Source organism: Protopterus annectens, chromosome 11.part0 (assembly GCF_019279795.1).
Source record: "Protopterus annectens isolate FY-2018-M chromosome 11.part0, PAN1.0, whole genome shotgun sequence".
NCBI classification, from domain to species: Eukaryota; Metazoa; Chordata; order Ceratodontiformes; family Protopteridae; genus Protopterus; species Protopterus annectens.
This window is the reverse complement of record NC_056745.1, coordinates 1,380,351,053-1,380,371,876: the sequence shown is the minus strand read 5'-3', so window position 1 is coordinate 1,380,371,876 and position 20,824 is coordinate 1,380,351,053. Positions and strand designations below refer to the sequence as shown.

Below are 20,824 nucleotides of genomic sequence, written 5' to 3'. Positions count from 1 at the left end.
ATTGAGACCCCCAATGATGTTAACATACTGCAGACAGGGTTAACACAGACAAATAACTGGTGCCAAAGCCATGGATTAAAGCTAAATGCAAAAAATCCATTATTATTCCCCTTGGGAAAGCCAACATCCCTGCTAATTATATTATAGACAGCACTCCCCTAGTTGTAGACCCAGTGGTATGTGATCTGGGTACTCAGGTTGACAGCAACCTGAATTTTGACCACCATGTACCCACAGTAGTAAGAAAATCCTTCTATATGGCACATTGTTTAAGTAAAGGCATTGCATCTAGATCTAAGGATGTTATAATTTTATTATACTCGGTCCTCATCAGACCAACAATTGCGTATAATGCTCCCTTTTGCATGTACCTCACAGACACCTGCAACAATTGGAAAGACCACAAAGGTTTCTCACCAAGAAATTACAGGTTGCACAAAACAAGTGTTATGTGGAATGACTGAAAGCCCTGTCTCTATATTCTGTCTCCTACAGGTTTCTAAGGGGTGACCTGTGCCTGGCTTACAGGACAGTCTCTAACCTGGCCCTGATGGAAGTGCTACACATTCTTAAATCAAACTGCATGAGGGTCACTCACTTCAGGAATCTTAATCTAGTCTCTCACATGAACAGGACAAATAACTGGTGCCAAAGCCATGGATTAAAGCTAAATGCAAAAAATCCATTATTATTCCCCTTGGGAAAGCCAACATCCCTGCTGGAGAGAGAGAGAGAGAGAAACACTTCTCTGGAGCAAGCTTCCAATTCATGTGAAACAGAGCCCCTCCCTGACCTTCTTCAAATGTAACCTACTTCAATGAATGGGTTACTGCAAATTCACTCCTGGAGTGGCAGCCATGCCCCTCCTGGACAGAGGAAGAAGGTATCAACTACCATAGAACCTTACCTCTGTGAACTTCACTCACCTAACCACCACCAATTGGGGCAACTCGGGATAAATATAGCTAGGCTTGTAAGGGCTCTAGGGCCATTAGCCTAGTAACCTTCTATGAAACTATGAACCTAAGAACACATGCCTGTTTTCAATAATGACTCAAGAAAACTGTCTGGTAAAGTGGCTTGCTGGGAGTCACACTGTAGCAAATGGAGGTGGAGAGAATCAAACCCTGGACTATAATATGAAGCTTGCTAGCAGCTTTAGCAGCTCATAGCTTTAATACCCTGCATTAAATTGCCAGATAAGATATCAATATATTGAAAAAGTTGATTCATGACTCATTATTAATCATGGCTGTCCTAGCCATTGATTCACTAAAATTACAGGTTCGGTTTTACTGAGAAGCACTGACTTCAGAGGTGATTATGTTAAGAAATCAGGAGAAGACGGTTTTCCATGAATGGGGCATGGGGATCAGTTGAAGATCATCTAATAAAAAAGGGAAAAAAAATAAGTTTGCAGAATTGTCTGCTTTGCAAAGATGATTTTCACATAACCAACCTATATCCATATCCTGAGCAGATTTTGTATTTTTTTTTTATTTAACATTTGTTTACTGGGAAAGTCCAACTTGGAATGAGCCAATTTTCAGTGGAGGCCCAGAGAGAGATGCTCCAGACGCATGTCTTTGTAATCTGGGAGGAAACCGGAGCACCCAGAGGAAACCCACACGAACAGAGGAAGGACATGTAGACTCCACACAGAAGGCACCCTAGCTGAGAATCAAACCAGAGAACCTCTTGCTGTGAGGTGACAATGTAAACTGCTGCACCACTGCACCATCCTTTTATATCCTCCAGATATAGCTGTGTCACTGTAGAGAGTATACTGGTCTGTCTCTTCATCTCTCTCTCTCTCTCCCATCATTTATAGCATTCTAGTTTCCACTGGCAAAATCCACAAAGGATGGCATATGTATGTCTGAATTTGATTGTAGTTTTAAATCAAAGATGGTAATGATACGATCTGTATTAATTACAAAAGGTACAGCCATGGCTGGAGAGCAGAGAAGGCCCGGGTTTGTCATGAGATCTCCCAAATTGTCATCACTGGCTAGATATCATACTGTCTGCTCTTAACTGTTTTGAATAATATTGTCAATCAATATTTGGATATATATATATATATATATATATATATATATATATATATATATATATATATATATATATATCTGTGTGTGTGTGTGTGTGTGTGTGTGCACGTGTGCGTGCGCGTGCGTGCGTGTGCGTGTGTGTTTATCCAAATTTGGTAATTCCAAATTACCAAAATGTCAGAAATGGTAACCATGGAATTGACATTCGGATGGGTCTACTTCACTTTGTCGTAAGCTGACAATATCGAGTCTGATATTGTCGGCTCGACAATATCGAAAGTGAAGAACATTGTGCAAGTAAACGGAAATCTCCGTAAGGGGAGATTTCCATTTACCTCAATGTAGTGCGGTCTCGGATTTGGTATATTTAAGTAGGGGGAGTGTAGGGGGCATAGCCCCCCATTTGGGGGTGCAGGGGGGCTTTCCCCCTGCCTACGCCATTTATTTATTTTTTTATTTGGGTTTTTTTTTTTTTACGTTGTTCAATGTTTTACTTAATCGATCAATAAAGTTCGACCTTTATTGATTTAAGTAAACTTTCGATAACATGATATAGATGCCATTCAGACACCAGAAATTCCAGTGTCAAAAGCCCATGTTACCAGTACCCCCACACCCCCTGCATATTATATATACCATCTCTGAGATCGCACTACAGCAAGGAAAAGGGAATATTTTCTGATCTGCACTGTACCGCTATCTCAATTCAAAACATTGACTTCATATTTGTGAATGTGTACTCACTTTTTGCTAATATGCAGTCGTATATTTTCAGCTTGATATTACAGGCGTTGGTAGAACACATGTTCAGCCAACCCATTTTTGTCGAACTGCATTTCCACATTTTAATAGTAAATATACATACATATATATATATATATATATATATATATATATATATATATATATATTTGATGCTCAGTAGTTTACTCAAGAAATGTTTGGCTAGATTCAGGCCTTCCATAATGATAATATTTCTATCAATTTTTAAATTGTGGAGTTAGATTAGGAAATTATCATGAACCATAAAGGACATAGATGGTTTATGGTAGGTTCATGCCATATTCTATTCAATACTGTTTACATGTATAGTTGTGTCAGCAATTTCCATCCTGACTTGTTTTCATGCCTCAGGCTTTTGTTTTTTGATTTTTTTTTTTTTTTTTAACAAATATTGAGAAACTGTCACCCCATGCCATTTTTAACAGCAGCAAAAGGCTATATACCCTGCAATTTATGATAGGCATTTGGATCTTTAAATTAAATTTTGGTAATGGCGCAGATACCTACAAATCCCTACCAGAAAAGACTTTCTGAATCATCCATTTTATTATTGTGACTTCTGTCATTTAGCTAAGATGATATGCAGTGCTTCACCTTGGATTGTTTTTTTTTTTTAATTAGTTTATATATTTTTCAATTATCTTGATAATCTGAAAAGGTCTAAGAAAGAAATCATAGGAACACTGCATTTCAAAATACTTCAGTAAATATACTATGGGAGCAGAACATTTAAAAGCACTTCAATTGATTACACATAGAAGCACCAATGCCTCTGCCTGTGTGACACCAACTCTTTAGTAAATTGACTAATCGACAAATTTTTGTCTTGAGAACCACTTATACAACGTGAGGGAAGATTTTGCTAAGCGTGCGTATTTTTTCCATACTTGCTAAATACTTGTTGCATATTTAAAAAGGAGGTTCACTACAGTGTGATTAATTACCTAGGATGCTTATCTTAATCATTTCTAACGTATCTGGGGTGTCCAAGATTTTGACCTCAGGTAGGTAATACACCATCACAAAAATTCTTGCAATGAGCAGTTAGCTATTTGTGTCTGATTTATTCACAATGGAGTTACCAATGGTAAGGGTGTTCTTGGGGTTGGCAGGCTGCATTGCCTGCATTTTGGAAGCTCATGATTGGCTTGATTCAGTTTTAACAAAGGTATTTTGTTATTATGGAGTCGCTTTACTGCAGTCTTATGGTGTATACGGTGACTGAGTATGGATGGTTCCTAGGAGGTCCATGTAATGTGTTTTGTGTAACAGGTTCTGGTTTTGATGGGCTACTTGAAAAAATGAGTTTTGATGGTATATTCTGCAAAACCTCTGCATATCTAGGGGTAGGTGTATATATGGTAACAGGAAGGGACTGCTGCTGAGAGTTTAGAATAGTTATTTTGGATATACCTACATTTCTCACATATATTTAAGATTTGGTCAATGAGGACTATATTTTATGTGAGAATGAGGTAGTTCTTACATTATCCGAGAAAACCTTTAGCTATCAAACCTTTAAAATAGCAAGCTTGCTGTTCAACAAGTTAAATTAAAACTCCCACCTATCACCCCCCCCACACCCAAAGAAATACACACAATCATCCCTCTACCGGTCATTATGCAGGAACAGGTCCTTACTGTGCTCGCTAAAATAAAAAAAAAACAGCCTCCATGGGTTCCAACAACATTTCAGGATGCTTCTTAATTAGCTTAAAACAAAATCTATCAGGGTCACTAGAAACCCTCTTTAACCACAGCCTCTGGATGGGCTTTGTCACAGAGGAATGGAGGACTGCAACAGTGCATGGGGGGGGGGGGCGCATCAACTGACCGAGGGAACTACAGAACCATAAGGATGACCACTCTTAACTGTAAGGCCATGGAGAGAATTATCATGGATCTGATTAATAACGACATAGGAAATCTTCAAACACTGGACCAGACCCAATTTGGCTTTGTCAAAGGGATGTCTTGCCTGCTCAATCAGGTACACTTCTTTGAAAAAGCCACTAGGGCCACGGATGAGTGTAAAATGGTAAACACTACTTATCTAGACCTGTCCAAAGCTTTTGACACAATCTCCACTTGCAGAGCCTAGATAAATTTACTGCGTTAGGCATACCTGGAGAGGTGAAGATATGCTCTAGAGAGGAGAGGAATTAAAGTCAGCAGGACTAAGTCAGAATATATGTGTGTGAATGAGAGGGAGGATAGAGGAATGGTGAGGATGCAGGGAGTAGAGTTGGCGAAGGTGGATGAGTTTAAATACTTGAGATCAATAGTTCAGAGTAATGGTGAGTGTGGAAGAGAGGTGAGGAAGAGAGTACAGGCAGGGTGGAGAAGTGTCAGGAGTGATTTTTGACAGATGAGTACCAGTAAGAGTGGAAGGGAAGGTCTACAAGAGGATAGTGAGACCAGCTATGTTATATGGGTTGGAGACAGTGGCATTGACAAAAAGGCAGGAGTCAGAGCTGGGTGTGGCAGAGTTAAAGATGTTAAGATTTGCACTGGGTGTGATGAGGGTAGACAGGATTAGGAATAAGTATATTAGAGGGTCAACCCAGGTTGGATGGTTTGGAGACAAAGCCAGAGAGGCGAGATTGCATTGGTTTGGACATGTGCTGAGGAGGGATGCAGGGTATATTGGGAAAATAATGCTAAGGATGAACCTGCCAGGTAAGAGGAAAAGTGGAAGGCCTAAGATAAGGTTTATGGATGTGGTGAGAGAGGACATGCAGGTGGTTGGTGTGACAGAGCAAGATGCAGAGGGCAGGAAGAAATGGAAACAGATGATCTGCTGTGCTGTGGCGACCCCTAATGGGAACAGCCAAAAGAAAAAGAAGAAGAAGTTAGGCATAAACCCCTACATCATCAGGTGGATAGCAAACTGGCTCACTTAAAGGACATGAATTGTCTGGATAGGCAAATTACTTCTGATAAGAAAACTATTACTAGTAGTTTTCCACAGGGCTCAGTGCTGGGACCCCACCTGTTTGGTATATACTTTTGTGAAATGAAGTGAAGGCCAATGTTGGGGGGGTCGCTGAATCACCAGGTTTTCTGACGACTGTAAGCTGGGAGCAATCATCAAATCCCCAAATGATGTTGACCCTACAAACAGGCCTAAAAATGACAAACAACTGTTGCCAAAACCGTGGTCTGAGACTAAATGCTAAAAAATGTGTATTCATCGAGCCATCCATCCATCACCCCTTTTTCCCATTTTTTGCACATGGGATCAGAATGTCACTTCATGAGTGACAATCATCTAGATCCAAGGTTTATATCACCAGGTGGCTAGCCCTGCTCTTTTAATCCTTTCATACCACATATTTGCATGCACATTCACACCCATGGCCAATTTAGAGTGTCCAATTCACCTACTGCATGTCTTTGGAATGTGGGAAGAAACTGGAGTACCCAGAGGAAACCCATGTGAACACAGGGAGGACATGCAGACTCTGCATGGAAGGCACCTCTGCCGAGAATCAAACCTAGGAACCTCTCACTGTGAGGCAACAATGCTATCCACTGTGCCACTGCATAATCATACCCTCTGGTAAATCAGATATCCTTATAAATTATAATATTTATAGAGCATCCTTAAAAGCAGACCCAGTGGTGAGGGACCAAGGAATGCAGATAGATAGTAACTAAGACTTTGACTACCAGACAGATATGGTAGTGAGGAAATCCTCCTATGTGGTTGAATTTATAAGTAAAGGCATAGCATCAAAGTCAAAGGAAGTCGTATTAGTGCCATTGTACTCAGCCTTCATCAGGCTCATAACTGAATACAGTGCTCCCTTCTGCATGTACCTAATCAGAAATTTACACCAGCTGGAGCAGCCCCAGAGGTTTCTCACTGAAAAAATACAAAGAGTAAGACGCATGTCTTATGCAGACCAATTAAAGGCCCTATCCCTTTACTCCAGCTCATATTGTTTATTGAGAGTTGACTTATGCCTGACCTAGAAGGCATTCTCTATTTCAGCTCTGATGAAACTTTTACATATTCGCAAGAAAAATTATACAAGGGTTACATGTTCCGTGGACCTGGACCTTATTTTTGACTTTAAAAGAACTTGCTGGAGAGACAGATTCATATCCCAAAGGCTACCTCATCTATGGAATAAACTTCCCATCTTTGTAAAACAAAGCCTGTCCCTTAGTCTCTTCAAAAAGAATTTGGATAAATGGATTTGAACCATAAATTCACTCCCAGGGTACTGTTCATGTCCCTTATGGACAGAGTAAATCTATAAAATGACTCAGGGCTCCAGTACCCAAAGACCCACTACCCTGATACTACCCCGTCCCATATCTGGGGAATTAAGGCATAATATTGTCATATCCCTGGTATTATTGGCTAGGTTTGTAAAGGCTCTTGTGCCATCAGCCTAGTAATCAACTATGAACCTATGAAAGTGAAATAGTGTGGTGTATCTATACCTAATATATAGTTCCTTCCTATTTAAAACTAAAAAATCTGTGAAATTTGTACTTTCAGTTAACGTTAGTTTTAATGTTGTCACGGTGCCACCGAATTGGCATGTTTTGTAATATTTTTTAAATCATGTCTGTTCTATTTCATCTGTTTGCAACTGCTTTTTAGATTTAGCAAGGTATAGCTTTACTTCTGGCTTCTACAAATAAAATAATCAAAGCTATGTGGGTTAATGCAGTTGGTCTCATCTCTGTGAATTTTACTAAAGCCTTTGACATTTTATCTTATCCAGGTTTCTAGAAATGAGCAAATCATGGATTTATCAACCAGTCTAAAATGGTTCTCTAACTACTTCACTAAGAGATCTTCTGTGGTCCCTACTGGCCTGTCCCTGTGTTAGATATGACCAGTAGAATTTGTACTAACCCATGGTCTGCTCTGTTACCCCTGTCATTCATCATATTTATTAGCACCCTCTCCTTCTCTGTCTCACGTGTATGCATAGTGCTACATGCAAATGATATGGCACATTGATAGTCCTTTTGCTCTTGTGAATAAATCCCTATTATCTGACCTTGCCAATTCAATCATGTACTCACTGTTTACTTAAACTAGTGTTTTTGACTAGGACCAAGAATTTACCTGTGCAAAGCTCTGCTGACTAGATCACTGAGCCACCACACGGGGAAGTAAGTGAAATTCTTTGGTTTTCCTTGACCCTCTGTTTTCCTTTGCATATAAAAAAGCTGTTGGTAAAACCAAAGGGCCATTCAGGATTTGCTGTAGGATAACTAAGTCTCTCCAATACTCATGGTAAGATACCTTGCAAGGGTATTCTTCAGATACTACTTGAGTTTGCATTCCCTCTTGTCATGTCTTCCTCAAACACAGACTTGAAGCCACTTCCAAGGACATATAATAGGACCTGTGGTTTGTCACCGACTCACTTAGGAGATCTCATCAATGTGCTTTCTTGAAGAAAGCAGGATTATGAAGTGTTCTCATTCCCTAGCAATGAAGTATCTCCAAAGGACAATTTCAGTCCTCTATGTTCTTCCTCAACCTTACACCCCTTTTCCAATGGAAGTCAGTTCTACCTCATGCCAAATGTTACAGGCACTCCTTTTTCAATGGAAGTCAGTTCTACCTCACACGAAATGTTACAGGCACCCCTTTTCCAACAGAAGTCAGTTCTAATACATTTATTTATTGATTAATTGATTGACTGATTGACATTTGGTGACCTGGAAAATCCGACTGGGTTAGGAACCCATTTTCAGCTGAGGCCCAGGGAGAAAAGCTCCAGCAATAAAAGTTTACTTATACAAGTAAAAAGCAAAAGTTATTACAGTAAAATTTGTATATAGAGTACAATAGAATTTGTGAAAGAGTATTTACAGTTGAAATTGTGGATATTATTAACAAAAATACAATAACAACGAGTAGAACAAGACACCTGTGCTGTAATTAATAACAATTTAGGATTAAGAGAGGACAATAACATCTGATAGTACTAGCAGGAAACATGGCTGACATAAACAAGGTATTAGGTTAAGGTATACAAGTACATTGAGTTAGGAATGTATTCCAACTTGCATGAGTGGTTTAGAGAGATATTTTCCTTAATAGTAGTTAAGGGGTGAGATAGAAGAGACAGAGGAGATGAGTGATAAGAAGATTGAGATATGTGGTTGGGTAGTTATTAGTAGGAAAGAGGGTGAGAGGGGGAAACATAATGAAATACTAAGAGGCTGAGTGTTGTGACTGTGATAAAGGGCAAAGTGGAAAATAGGTGGATGAGAGAAATTAAGAGGGAGATATGTGGATGAGAGAAGTTAAAAGGGGAAAGCGGAGGGTTATCTGTTGGTTTTGGAGCAAGGGCAGATATGTGAGTTCAGAAGGTAGTTTTTAGTGTAAGCTTGAATTTCTTGGGCTTGTCTATAGAACTGATATTTTTAGGTAAGGCATTCCATAGTTTTGCAATAGCATAGGAATATAGGCACTGGACAGCTCTTTTAATAGGTCTGTGTGTATGGTTATTACTTGTTTATCTTCAGAACAGAGAGTTCTGGTAGGAATGTAGGTATGCAGAATAGATTTTAAGGCCGGGCAGTTTTCTGGTTTGTATTTTATTTTCTGTACGATAGATAGTTGTAAATAGTCTAGATGATGGGGTGATCCGAGCCAGTTAAGTTCCATAAGAACATTACAGTTGTGAGAGCGGTAAGATGTGCCTGTAGCAAATTTAGCGATTTTGTTATAGTAATGCTGAAGCTTACTTTTTAGTGACATATGTAGGTTGGTAAAAATGGGGGCACCATATAATAGACAGGGGAACAAATAGGTATTGGCAAGTACTCTTTTGGTAAATGTATCCATGAAATGTTTGTGTCTGTAGAGCATCCCTAGTCTGAAGTGTGTTTTTCGTTAATAACATCATGCATGTGTTGGTTAAATATAAGTTTATTGTCTATTGTGATAGCTAATAGCTTAGCATTTGCTACATGTTCGATCTCTGCGTTGTTCTGCGAGTTATTTTAAAATCAGACGAGACAGTTTTTAGGTGTAAGAAGTAGGGGTTATGTCTTGCTAGGGCTCAGTAGTAATTGTGCTCCACTGAGCCAAGTTTCAATTGATTTAAAGGCTTGTGCTATTTGTACAAGGTGAGGTATGTTGTTTGAGAAGGAGATGATGTTAGAATCATCAATGTTTTGGATTATGGAGCTTTGAAGGGAGGTGATGTGTAGATTATTAATAAAGATATTGAAGAGGAGGGGTCTGAGATTTGACCCTTGTGAGATCCCTGTTTTGTTAGTCTGGTATAGTGACAGACAACCTTGCCATTTTACCCATTGTTATCTACTGGTTAGGTAGCCGGAAAACCATTGTTGGGATGGTGGTGAGAAACCTAGTGGAGAAAGTTGCTGTAAAAGTTTGTGATGTTTGATTCCACAGCTTGTCAACATGGATTTCTCTGCCTATGTTTATAAAGGAATTTACTTTTCTAGGAGCATTTCACAAGTAAGTATTGTTTATTTGCTGTGCCTGTATAAGTGTTATAGTTTATTGCAATAACTTAGTTGAAGTGCCTTTGTGTGAGCAGTATAACTACATATTACTCATCGCTTTCTGACCCCCGGTTTGGTTCTGGCATTAGCTTATATATAGAACTCCAGACAGAGTAGTGAATGTTACCACTGCATATATATTTCACAGTTTACATTTAACGCAAATTTATTTTTCTAGTTAGTTTACTGAGTTAATAAACTGATCGCAGTAGATATATATATATATATATATATATATATATATATATATATATATATATATATATATAATTTTTTGTAACTTCCACATGCATAAGGACAGCTGGAATGTTCTAGGTTGTTATAGTTTTGCAGGTGAGTTCCACTGGCACTTGTGTAAGTGATGATTATGTAAAACACTAGACAGACCTCTTTAAAGTACTCCATTTGATATCCATTTGGTATTCAGGACCTGTAGTTACATAAGGTAAAATGTTGTATATAATTGCCACATTTTCTTCTGAGTTTCACTTAAGTATATCTTAACTAAAAGGAACCAATTTGGTCTAGTCCACCAACCCTTCAAATAAGTAAAAATAGTAAACAAATAGAAATAAGATACAGTGCAGAAAAATGAGTCTAGAAAGGGGGCCCTGGTAAGTCTGTGTAGATGCACACATACAAAAACATGTATATGTGCACACACACACACACACACACACACACACACACACACACACACACACACACACACCACACACCACACACCACACACACACACACACACACACACACACACACACACACACACACACACACACACATATACAGTGTGCCTTTAACTCACTGTTATAGACAGCACTAATCTCACTTTACCTTGCTCTGTACCTGGAGTGGAATTCTGCTGGCAGTTATTAAAACATTATATCTACAGATCTGTGGAGTTGTGCTGCACTACAAAGGCAGACAGCATGCAGTGTTGAGATTAACCTTCTTAAATATAAAAAATCATGAAGCTGAACAAGGAAAACGAACTTTTGATTTATTTATTTGAAGGATTTTTTTTACATTTGTTTTTTTTTAAGTTTCACGAAATCACTTCTGTGCTGCCAGTGCAATGTTATTTCACACTTAATTAGTATTAAGTGGTCACAGGCTTGAATGAATTAAGGAGACTAGCATTTACCAATGCTCAAGTAGCTATTGAAAAGCACAGTTATGCATATGAGAACACAATAATCCACCTGTTTACCTTCTGAAAGCCTGAATTGAATTGAGTACTCCGTTGGCTGTTTGTCAGTTATTTTATTCAAAAGGTTGTAAAACCACAATAAAAAACAGCTGAACAGAGCTTAAGCACAGTAACAAATTCAGTAGGGTAAAACCTTCCAACCTGATTCAGTCCGTGAGTAGTAAAGTCCTCAATTGAATGGACTGTAATGACCTGCACAAGCCGGTCCCAATAACCGGTAACAGCAGCTGTAGCTTGAGACTAAGTCCATGAACAATATAGTCCACAGTAAAACAGACTACAATAAGATCCTCACAGCCAGTCCCAATAACCAATGACAGCAGCTGCAGCTTGAGAATGAGTCCGTGAATAGTACAATCAACAGTTTAAATGGACTGCAATGAGCTCCACAAACCAGTCCCAATAACCAGTTACAGCAGCTGCAGCTTGAGATTTACAAACTGCACATGCCAGTAGATCAGTCTACCCTCAGGTATCAATTGCACATAAAAGATGTCAGCAAAATATAAAAAAAATCAAATAGTTTCAAGAAACAAAGTCTTCACTTGTGAACTTGTTGACAGCAGATTATAGCAACACCAAACAGTTCAAAGGAAACAATTCCTAATGGTAAGTGCTTTCGTCCACTTAACATGGACTTTTTCATACCTAATATCTCACCATTAGGGCTTGCCCCCAAACCTTCTTCTGATGAGTCCTTGTTCCTGGAGGCTTTTGGCATGGGCCCATCTACTTCCTGAGTGTCCCCTCCCGTGGATCCTATGGTGGATCTGGTCACCTCACAGGCATGGAAGGAGCTGGACACCATGGAACCTATCCCAAAAAGACCAGCTAAGATTTTAACCCCTCCCCCTAGACAGACCAACATGGAACAAGGGCTCCCCTGTAGATGCTATGGTGGTAGCAGCAGCCACTAAGAAGGAACTTGCTCAGGAGAGTTCCTCGGTCCATCCTCCTGACCGAGAGTCATGTATGATGGACCGTCTAGGGAAGCGGGTTTACACTTCAGCTACCTTTTTCGATTAGGGCACTAAACTACCTGGCCCATGTCACCAGACTCCAACGCGACCTGGTAAAGGAGCTGGAGGAGTCTCCCCCAAGTCCATGTCACAGGAGGACAAGGCTTCATTCTCCGTGGCCACTTTAAAAACAGTATCTAACGCATCCATGCGACTCCTTTCAAATGCTATGGAAGGAGCGGCTAGGACAGCTGGGTCCGGCGTGTCCATGAGGCGAAACGCCCGGCTCAGGTTATGTCAATTTTCAGAACCCTTCAAGGTGTCCTTTGACAATGCCTCTTATGATGGCTCTACACTCTTTGGTAAGACCATCAAAGAGACATTAGTCCAGAGTGAGAAGGATGGGAAGACACGGTCTGCCATCGGGATCCACTTCTCGAACCCTCAAAGGTCTTTTTTCCATAACCAGAGAGGGCAAAAGAAGATGTGGTTCTGGAAGTCACAGTATTCCCGGGACACTCAGGGCTCTTCTTCCCCCAGAGGAAGAGGGGAACAGAATGGACGCCATCCCAGAGGCAGAGGGGGTCCAAGGAATTTTGGGTCTCAAGAACTTTTCTCGGACAGACCCAGGCAGCAACTCTGAGGGGTTGCCTGACTGCTCTACTCTGGAGGCAGTCGGGATGATTGTCCTTGCACCTAGTGGCATGGGAGTCCATAACAATGGACCGCTGGGTGCTTCAGATCATATCCAGAGGATACTCTATCCCATTCATGCATTCCCCAAATTTCCCAGACACCTCCCAGATGTACCACCCATGGAAAGGGATGCAGTAGCACAAGGAATTTCCAAGCTGCTAGAAAAACGAGCCATCAAAACCATCCCTCCAGATCAGTCCGGATTGAGCTTCTACTCCAGGTTCTTTTTGGTGCCAAAGAAAATGGGGGACTTAAGGCCCATTCTGGACCTCTCTACCCTGAACCTGTCAGTTGCCAAAGAGAAGTTCTGGATGGTCATATTACAGTCCATCTGTACCTGCAAGCAAGTGACTGGATGTGCTCGTTAGACCTCCAGGATGCTTACTATCACATAAAATGCACAGAAGCTCCAGGAGGTTCCTCCACTTCTGGCTAGGAGTCAATCATTACCAATTTTGAGCCCTACCCTTTGGTCTCACCACAGCTCCTAGGGTGTTTACCAACGTGATGGCAGTGGTAGCGGCTCACCTGAGGCTTCAGGGGATTCAGGACTATCCGTACTTGGACGATTGACTCCTCACTGCTCCCACCAGGCGTCTACTCTCCCAAACTAGGGATTATTTCCTGACTTTTGCCCTGCATTTGGGGATCACAATCATCACAGCCAAATCTCTACTAGATCCTGTACAGGTGATAGACTCCATTGGTGCCAGGATAGATACTCTTCAGTGCAAAGTCTTCCTGACCTCAGAGAGAGTTCAAAACCTGAGGATGCATGTCTCCCTGATCTACCACTCTCATCTACCAATAGCAGAATCAGTGTTGAGGGCCTTAGGCTCAATGGCAGCGACCATAACTCTTCCCCCATGTGCCTGGTTACACATGAGAATTCTAAAGTGGACTCTAGCTGTACAATGGTCCCTGTTGGAACTGCCATTGACATATTCAGTTCAACTCAGTCGAGTCTGTTGGTCAACCCTCATATGGTGAATGTGCTCTCCGGACATTTTGGAGGGATGACCTTTTGTTCCAGCCCTGGCACAAGCTACAGTGACCAAGGATGCCTCCCAACTTGGGTGGGGGGGGCATTGTTCGGGCAGGACAGTCCAAGGCCTGTGGTCCCCCGTAGAGACCAGCTTGCACATAAATGTCCTAGAGATGAGGCCGGTTCTTCAAGCTTTGCAGGCCCTTCATGCCCTTCTTCCTCTGGGAATGATTGCCATTCAGTCAGACAACTTGTCAGTGGTCTGGTATATCAACAAACAGGGAGGGACCAGATCTTGCCCCCTTTGTCGCAAGGCCATGAGAGTGTGGGAATGGGCAATCTCCACCGGTTGGTTTCTCATCGCAATGCACATTCCAGGACGGTCCAACATTCTAGCGGACAGGCTAAGTCGGACCATTCTGATGCCTTATGAGTGGTCTCTGAATCTGTCAATAGCGGAACAGATCTTCAGCGAGTGAGGTCAACCTTGATCTCTTCGCATCTCCTTCCAACGCGAAGTGCAGCAAGTTTTTCACTCTGAACCCCTTGCCGGGGGAGTCCCCCAGAGATGCTCTAGTTCATGCTTGGCCTCCCGGTCTTCTGTATGCTTCCCCACCAGTACCTCTCATTACAAGGTTTCTACAGAAAGCTTGTCAACTGGGGAGCAAAGTGATCCTCATTGCCCCGTTCTGGCCTCACCAGGTATGGTTTCCCTTCATTTGGTCTCACCTTCTGGCTCTGCCTTGGATCCTAGATCCCATTCAGGATCTAATTTCACACCCTTTGGGGGTGCCTCATCTGAATCTGGACAACCTGAATATCACAGCTTGGCTGCTCCAGTTCCCATGATTGCTAGGATTCCTGGACTATCCTCCTCAGTTAAATCTATTTTGGTGGCTGCTCATAAGTCTTCGACCAGGAAGGTTTATCGCAGCAAGTGGAAACGTTTTTCCTTCTGGGCCTCTCACAGGAGTTTATACCCCTTCACGGCTCCTATTTCTGCCATTCTTGATTTTCTAGCTGATATTTTCCAACACGGAGCTAGTTCTTCTACTGTCAAGGTTCAGTTGGCTGCCTTCTCTCATTTTCATGTGGGTGAGAATTCTGCCTCTTTAGCCTCTTCCAGACTGTGTAAAGCTTTTATTAAAGGCACATCTCAGGTTTCTAATATTAAGGAAATTGCCAGAAGTAAGAAAATAGGTAATAAACAGTATTCCTCTAGTTTGGTGATTCAGTATTATGCAGAAGACACCTACATTAGAAGTATACTAGATAAGAATTGGGGATTTTTTTCATGCTTTAATGGGGTATTAGACAAGGCAGGTGAAAGACCATTAGTGGTGTATAAGAAGGGGAACACTTTTAAAAATCTTTTAGAGTGGTGACAATCTTTGGAAAATGAAATCTACTAGAAAACCGGGTACAACAAATTGTGGAAGCTGTGGGCAGTGTAAGTATATGTTAGTGGGGGGGACAGGATAATTGTTAATGGTAACACCATTAGAAGTACGTTCCCTTGCAACTGTAATACTTCAGGAGTAATTTATCTTGCTAAATGCCTAAAATGTTTTTGTTTTTACATAGGTAAAACAAAGAGAAAAGTCAGAGAACGAATTTATGAACATGTTTAAGTATAAGGAAAAACAATTTGAACAATTCCCTTGCGAAACATATTTCAATTAACCCCGACCATAGCTTCCAGTTTTTTCGTCTTGAATGTGTGGTGGTTAACCCAAGTGGTGACCCCTGGGAAGACATACTAGAGGCCAAAGAATTATTTTGGTAACTCAGGCTGGATGCTTGTAAGTTTCCTGCACTTAATGACCAGGTGTCAATTGCTATTATTTTATAGTTGAAATCCTACCAAGTTTAATATGTAGTGGGATTTAAATTTTTATATGAAAAATGATTATATATATTTTTTGATGGTTTGGTTGTATTTAAACAGTCATTGATTCAGGTTTTTGGGGGGTTTAGTAATTTTAATGTTTTAATAATTTGACTCATGGTTGTGTGTTGTCATGTGACTAATTAAGTGTTTTGTATAAATGGAGCTCTTTTCACTTGTTTGGTTAACTCTGATGAAGTCTCTATTATTGTAGATGAAAATGCTCAGTTCTATTAAATTTTACCTGTTTGATTATATTTGGGACTCCCTGGTTTTTGAGGCTACAGTTAGTTCATTTTATTTTTACCATTGGCTGTTCTACCTTGGTTCTTGGTCTCTGAATCTGTCAGTAGCAGAACAGATGTTCAGCGAGTGGGGTCAGCTTTGCTGGAATGTCTTCGCATCTCCTTCCAACGTGAAGTGCAGCAAGTTTTTTGCTCTGAACCCCCCTGCTGGGGGAGTCCTCCAAAGATGCTCTAGTTCATGCTTGGCCTCCCGGTCTGCTGTATGCTTACCCACCAGTACCTCTCATTATGAGGTTTCTACAGAAAGCTCATCGACTGGGGAGCAAAGTGATCCTCATTGCCCCATTCTGGCCTCGCAAGGTAGGATTTCCCTTCCTTTGGTCTCACCTTCTGGCTCTGCCTTGGATCCTAGATCCCATTCAGGATCTAATTTCACACCCTTCAGAGGTGCCTCATCTGAATCTGGACAGCCTGAAGCTCACAGCTTGGCTGCTCCAGTTCCCGTGATTGCTAGGACTCCTGGACTATCCTCCTCAGTTAGATCTATTTTGCTGGCTGCTCATAAGTCTTTGATCAGGAAGTTTTATCACAGCAAGTGGAAACGTTTTTCCTCCTGGGCATCTCAAAGGAGTTTAGACAATTTCTTGGCTCCTGTTTCTGCCATTCTTGATTTTATAGCTGATATTTTTCAACACGGAGCTAGTTCTTCTACTGTCAAGGTTCAGTTGGCTGCCATCTCTCATTTAAATGTGGGTGAGAATTCTGCCTATTTAGCCTCTTCCAGACTGTGTAAAGCTTTTATTAAAGGCACCTTTTTGTTACTCCCTCCAGGTCAAAGATCCTGTTCCCCATGGGACCTTACTATGGTTATTCAAGCTTTGGTTGCTCCACCTTTCAAGCCTGCTGCAACTGCAGATCTGAATTTTTTATCTTGGAAAACAGCTTTTCTGGTGGCTATTACCTCTGCCGGTTTTCAGAATTACAGGCCTTGTCCATCAAAATTCCTTACGTGATTTTTCACAAAGACAAAGTTTCCCTTTGAACCAATCCAGCCTTTCTTCCTAAGGTGGCATCATCAGTCAATATCAATCAGACCATCAATTTGCCTGTGTTCTTTCCTAATTTTGCTAACAAGATGGAATAGAGACTCCACATGTTGGATGTTCATAGACAGTTATGATTCTATTTATACAGAACAAAAAATTTCCGTAAATCTGATCAATTGTTTGTATCATTCTATAAAACCTTTTTGGGGAAACTTATCTCCAAGGTCACTATTGCTAGATGTATTTCTTCCTGCATCCTGCAGGTCTATAAGAACAGAGGCATGTCTCCTCCAGGTCAGGTAAAAGCTCATTCCACTAGGTCTATGGCTACGTCTATGGCCTTTTGGTCTAGAGTGTCTTTGGATGATATTTGTTCTACAGCTACTTAGTCATCATCTCATACGTTTATTTCTCATTACAAACTGGATTTGACTTCCAGAAGGAGAGCATCCTTTGGTTCCACGGTGCTCTGGAATATCCTTCCATGAGGGCCTCCCAGGAGTTTAGTAGCTGGGTACTCTGTCCCACAGGTTGAAGACCAAATGAAGTAAACTACTTCAGATAAAGAAGTTATGTACTCACCATAATGTTCCATCTGAGTAGTTGTACTTCATTTGTCTTCAACCATCCCTCCCTCCTTTCCCTGGACCTTGGCATACGATCAGCCTGCGGGCTGCAGTATAGGTCACAAGTAAATTTTTCAGGTCAGGTTATCAGTATAAAATTCAACAAACTTGATCTGGGGATGGAAGGCAGTGGAGGTGTATTATGGGTAAGGGGAGGAGTTTGGAGCTTGGAGCAGATGCTAGTAAAAGTTGCCGGCTTGGATCCGATATGGATCCGTAACCCACAGTTTCAAGACAAATGAAGTACAACTACTCAGATGGAACGTTATGGTGAGTACATAACTTCTTTTTTCTATTGCTATAAGTAATGTCAGTGGCAAGAGCAACTCTGTTCTTATGAATACTGATTCATTGCATGACATGTCTATGCTATACGTAAAGATGATGCTAGACTTTTAATTTTTTTTTTATTTTGGCAAAGAGATAAGGCCATCTACACACCAGAGCTTGTATTCAGATGGTCACTAGGGAATACTGAGTGAATACTCTGTCAATGTCAAATGGTATATGGATGGAAGCTTGGACAATCAAACTGAAGGCTGCAAAGTCCTTCACACATAACTACCCTAATTTATATGCTGTATTTGTATAGCAGAACCATACCTCTCAACTGTAAAGATTTTCATAGAATGACCAGATTTTTACCACATATTTTTGGTCAGTTCCTCATAAAATTTGTGATTTTCTAAATTTGTGTGGTAAATCAATGAGGACTGAATTCACTAAGTAATGACAGGCATTTGAGTTTCAGGCTTCATATTCTTCAGAAAATGCATTGTAATACAAACTTTTTATTCTAGCAACTTTCTAAGTTTATAACAGTAATATTTAAAAATGTTCCGTATTTTTGATAATTTGCTCTCTCGTTATTTTTGGCTATGAGCAGAACATGTTTACCTCTCATGTTCGGACTGTTGTGATATTGCAGTAATTTATGTTCTTACAATTTTCAAAGAGTTATGGGCATGTTTTGCTGAAATAAAATATCAGTACTGGGTGAGGTTGGACATATGTTAACTTTCAGAATCAGATGTATTCTTTTCTTAGTAAAAAACATGGTTATAATAAAGATTGGTATTTGAAAACTGGGCAATATTTATGTACTCAGATATAACAACCAGGAATACTTAGTGCCATCTGGTGGTAGAAAAGGAAATTTACAACAGGCTGAAAGTGAGTACTGGTAATGACAGGGCAGTGCAGTGCTCTCCAAACAAAACATATCTGAATCAGTAATAAATTCATATGATGGTCCCGGAGTGTATACATCTGTACATAAAGACAGCTCTGTGACTGCTGATTTGAAAATGCTTAAATGTGTTTTCTTATTTTTTATTCAGAAAGGCAAACTAAATCATAACTTTTTACTGTACATAATGAAAATAAATATAGGCTGTAATACAGATCTAAGTTTTAATTATCCTGGTTTTTGGTATCGGGAGTTGTAGCCTCTGATCAGGTTCAGATTTTCATTAAATTCTATTTCACCTTAAATAGGTTAAACTTTAGAAAAACGTACAGAATATAAACAGCACCTATTCAGATTAATAAACAAATGCATCACCGTAAAATTATTTTTTTCTTTTATTCCAATCTGAAATATATTTTTGCTCTATTAAATCTTGAACATTTGTTTTTTTTAAGTGATTTCCTTTTCCACTACTATATGTTATGTTGCCAGCTAGAATTGCCAGAACATTTACTCCATAACATTTAAAACAAAATCCACAGAATATACACCTGCTGCGATTGTTTCACTAATAACCTTGCTGCGAGTACAGGATATCTTTTCTTAGGTACTGCTATTATTGCTTGTTGGCATAATTTGGGCTTATGCAATAAGGGTCATTTTATTTTTAATCCGTGACCTTGTGAATTGTAGATTAATGACACTATAAAAGAAGCCAGTTACAAAGTGCTTCTTTCAACAACTGAGAATGAAGTGCCTTGCGTTACTAAGTATTTGCTTTGTGGCTGCCTTGAGCCAAAAGCTTTTCATTGGGTAAGTTAACAGTACCATTTGTCTATTCAAACATAGAGCAAAATGATAGACTTGTTACTGTAGGAGATGGTCTTTAGCGACAGACATTCACCAGCCAAAGAATTTCTTGAGCAATATATTATGACAGAAAGGCAGCTTTGTACTGTGACTTCATTGTTTTATTTATTAATTAATTTATTACATTTTTAGATAAATAAGTGGTCTGGTCCAAGGACCCTTTTCAGCCTCTAGCTGAACAACAAGACAGTACAAAAATTGAGGAGATATAAAATTCCAAATTTTTTTTTAAGGGAGGACTAGTAACATGGTAATATTTGAGAAATAATACAAGACGTACAGTAATGAGGATGTACTCTTTAAGTAGCAGGAAGACTTAATTACATGCCCGTCTATTTGACTATTGGTCCTGAAGGTAATACAAGATAGGTACTCAGGAGTTACTGAACATTATAGGTCTTTTAGATTAGAAAACTGGAAAAAAAATAATCTAAACTAAATATTCAGATAAAGTTAAGTATCTTGTGGCATTTAAAGACATTGTTTAACTGTATATGTAGCTACTGTGTGTAAGTATATAAATGCATTTGTGCATGAGCGCACACACATACATACACACACACACACACACACACACACACACACACACACACACACACACACACACACACGCACACACACAAAGTCACACACAAACATCTATATACTGATGATTATATAATGAAAGGTAGAAAACACAAACAAGGACACAAATGGTAGAACAGATGAGACAGAATACACAAAACACAACTTTTTTTAGAACTGCAAATGACAGT

General features: G+C 40.1%; 1 protein-coding gene across 1 annotated transcript in view; it reads left to right on the top strand.

Moving 5' to 3' along the window:
• Nucleotides 1-19,892: 19,892 nt before the first annotated feature.
• Nucleotides 19,893-20,824, top strand: part of LOC122814878 (carboxypeptidase A1-like) — a 99,469-nt gene continuing 98,537 nt past the window's right edge. Inside the window, exon 1 of the mRNA XM_044087152.1 lies at nt 19,893-20,012. Within this exon, the coding sequence (XP_043943087.1) occupies nt 19,948-20,012 (65 nt within the window). The 5' untranslated portion in view covers nt 19,893-19,947. The remainder of the gene's footprint in view (nt 20,013-20,824) is intronic.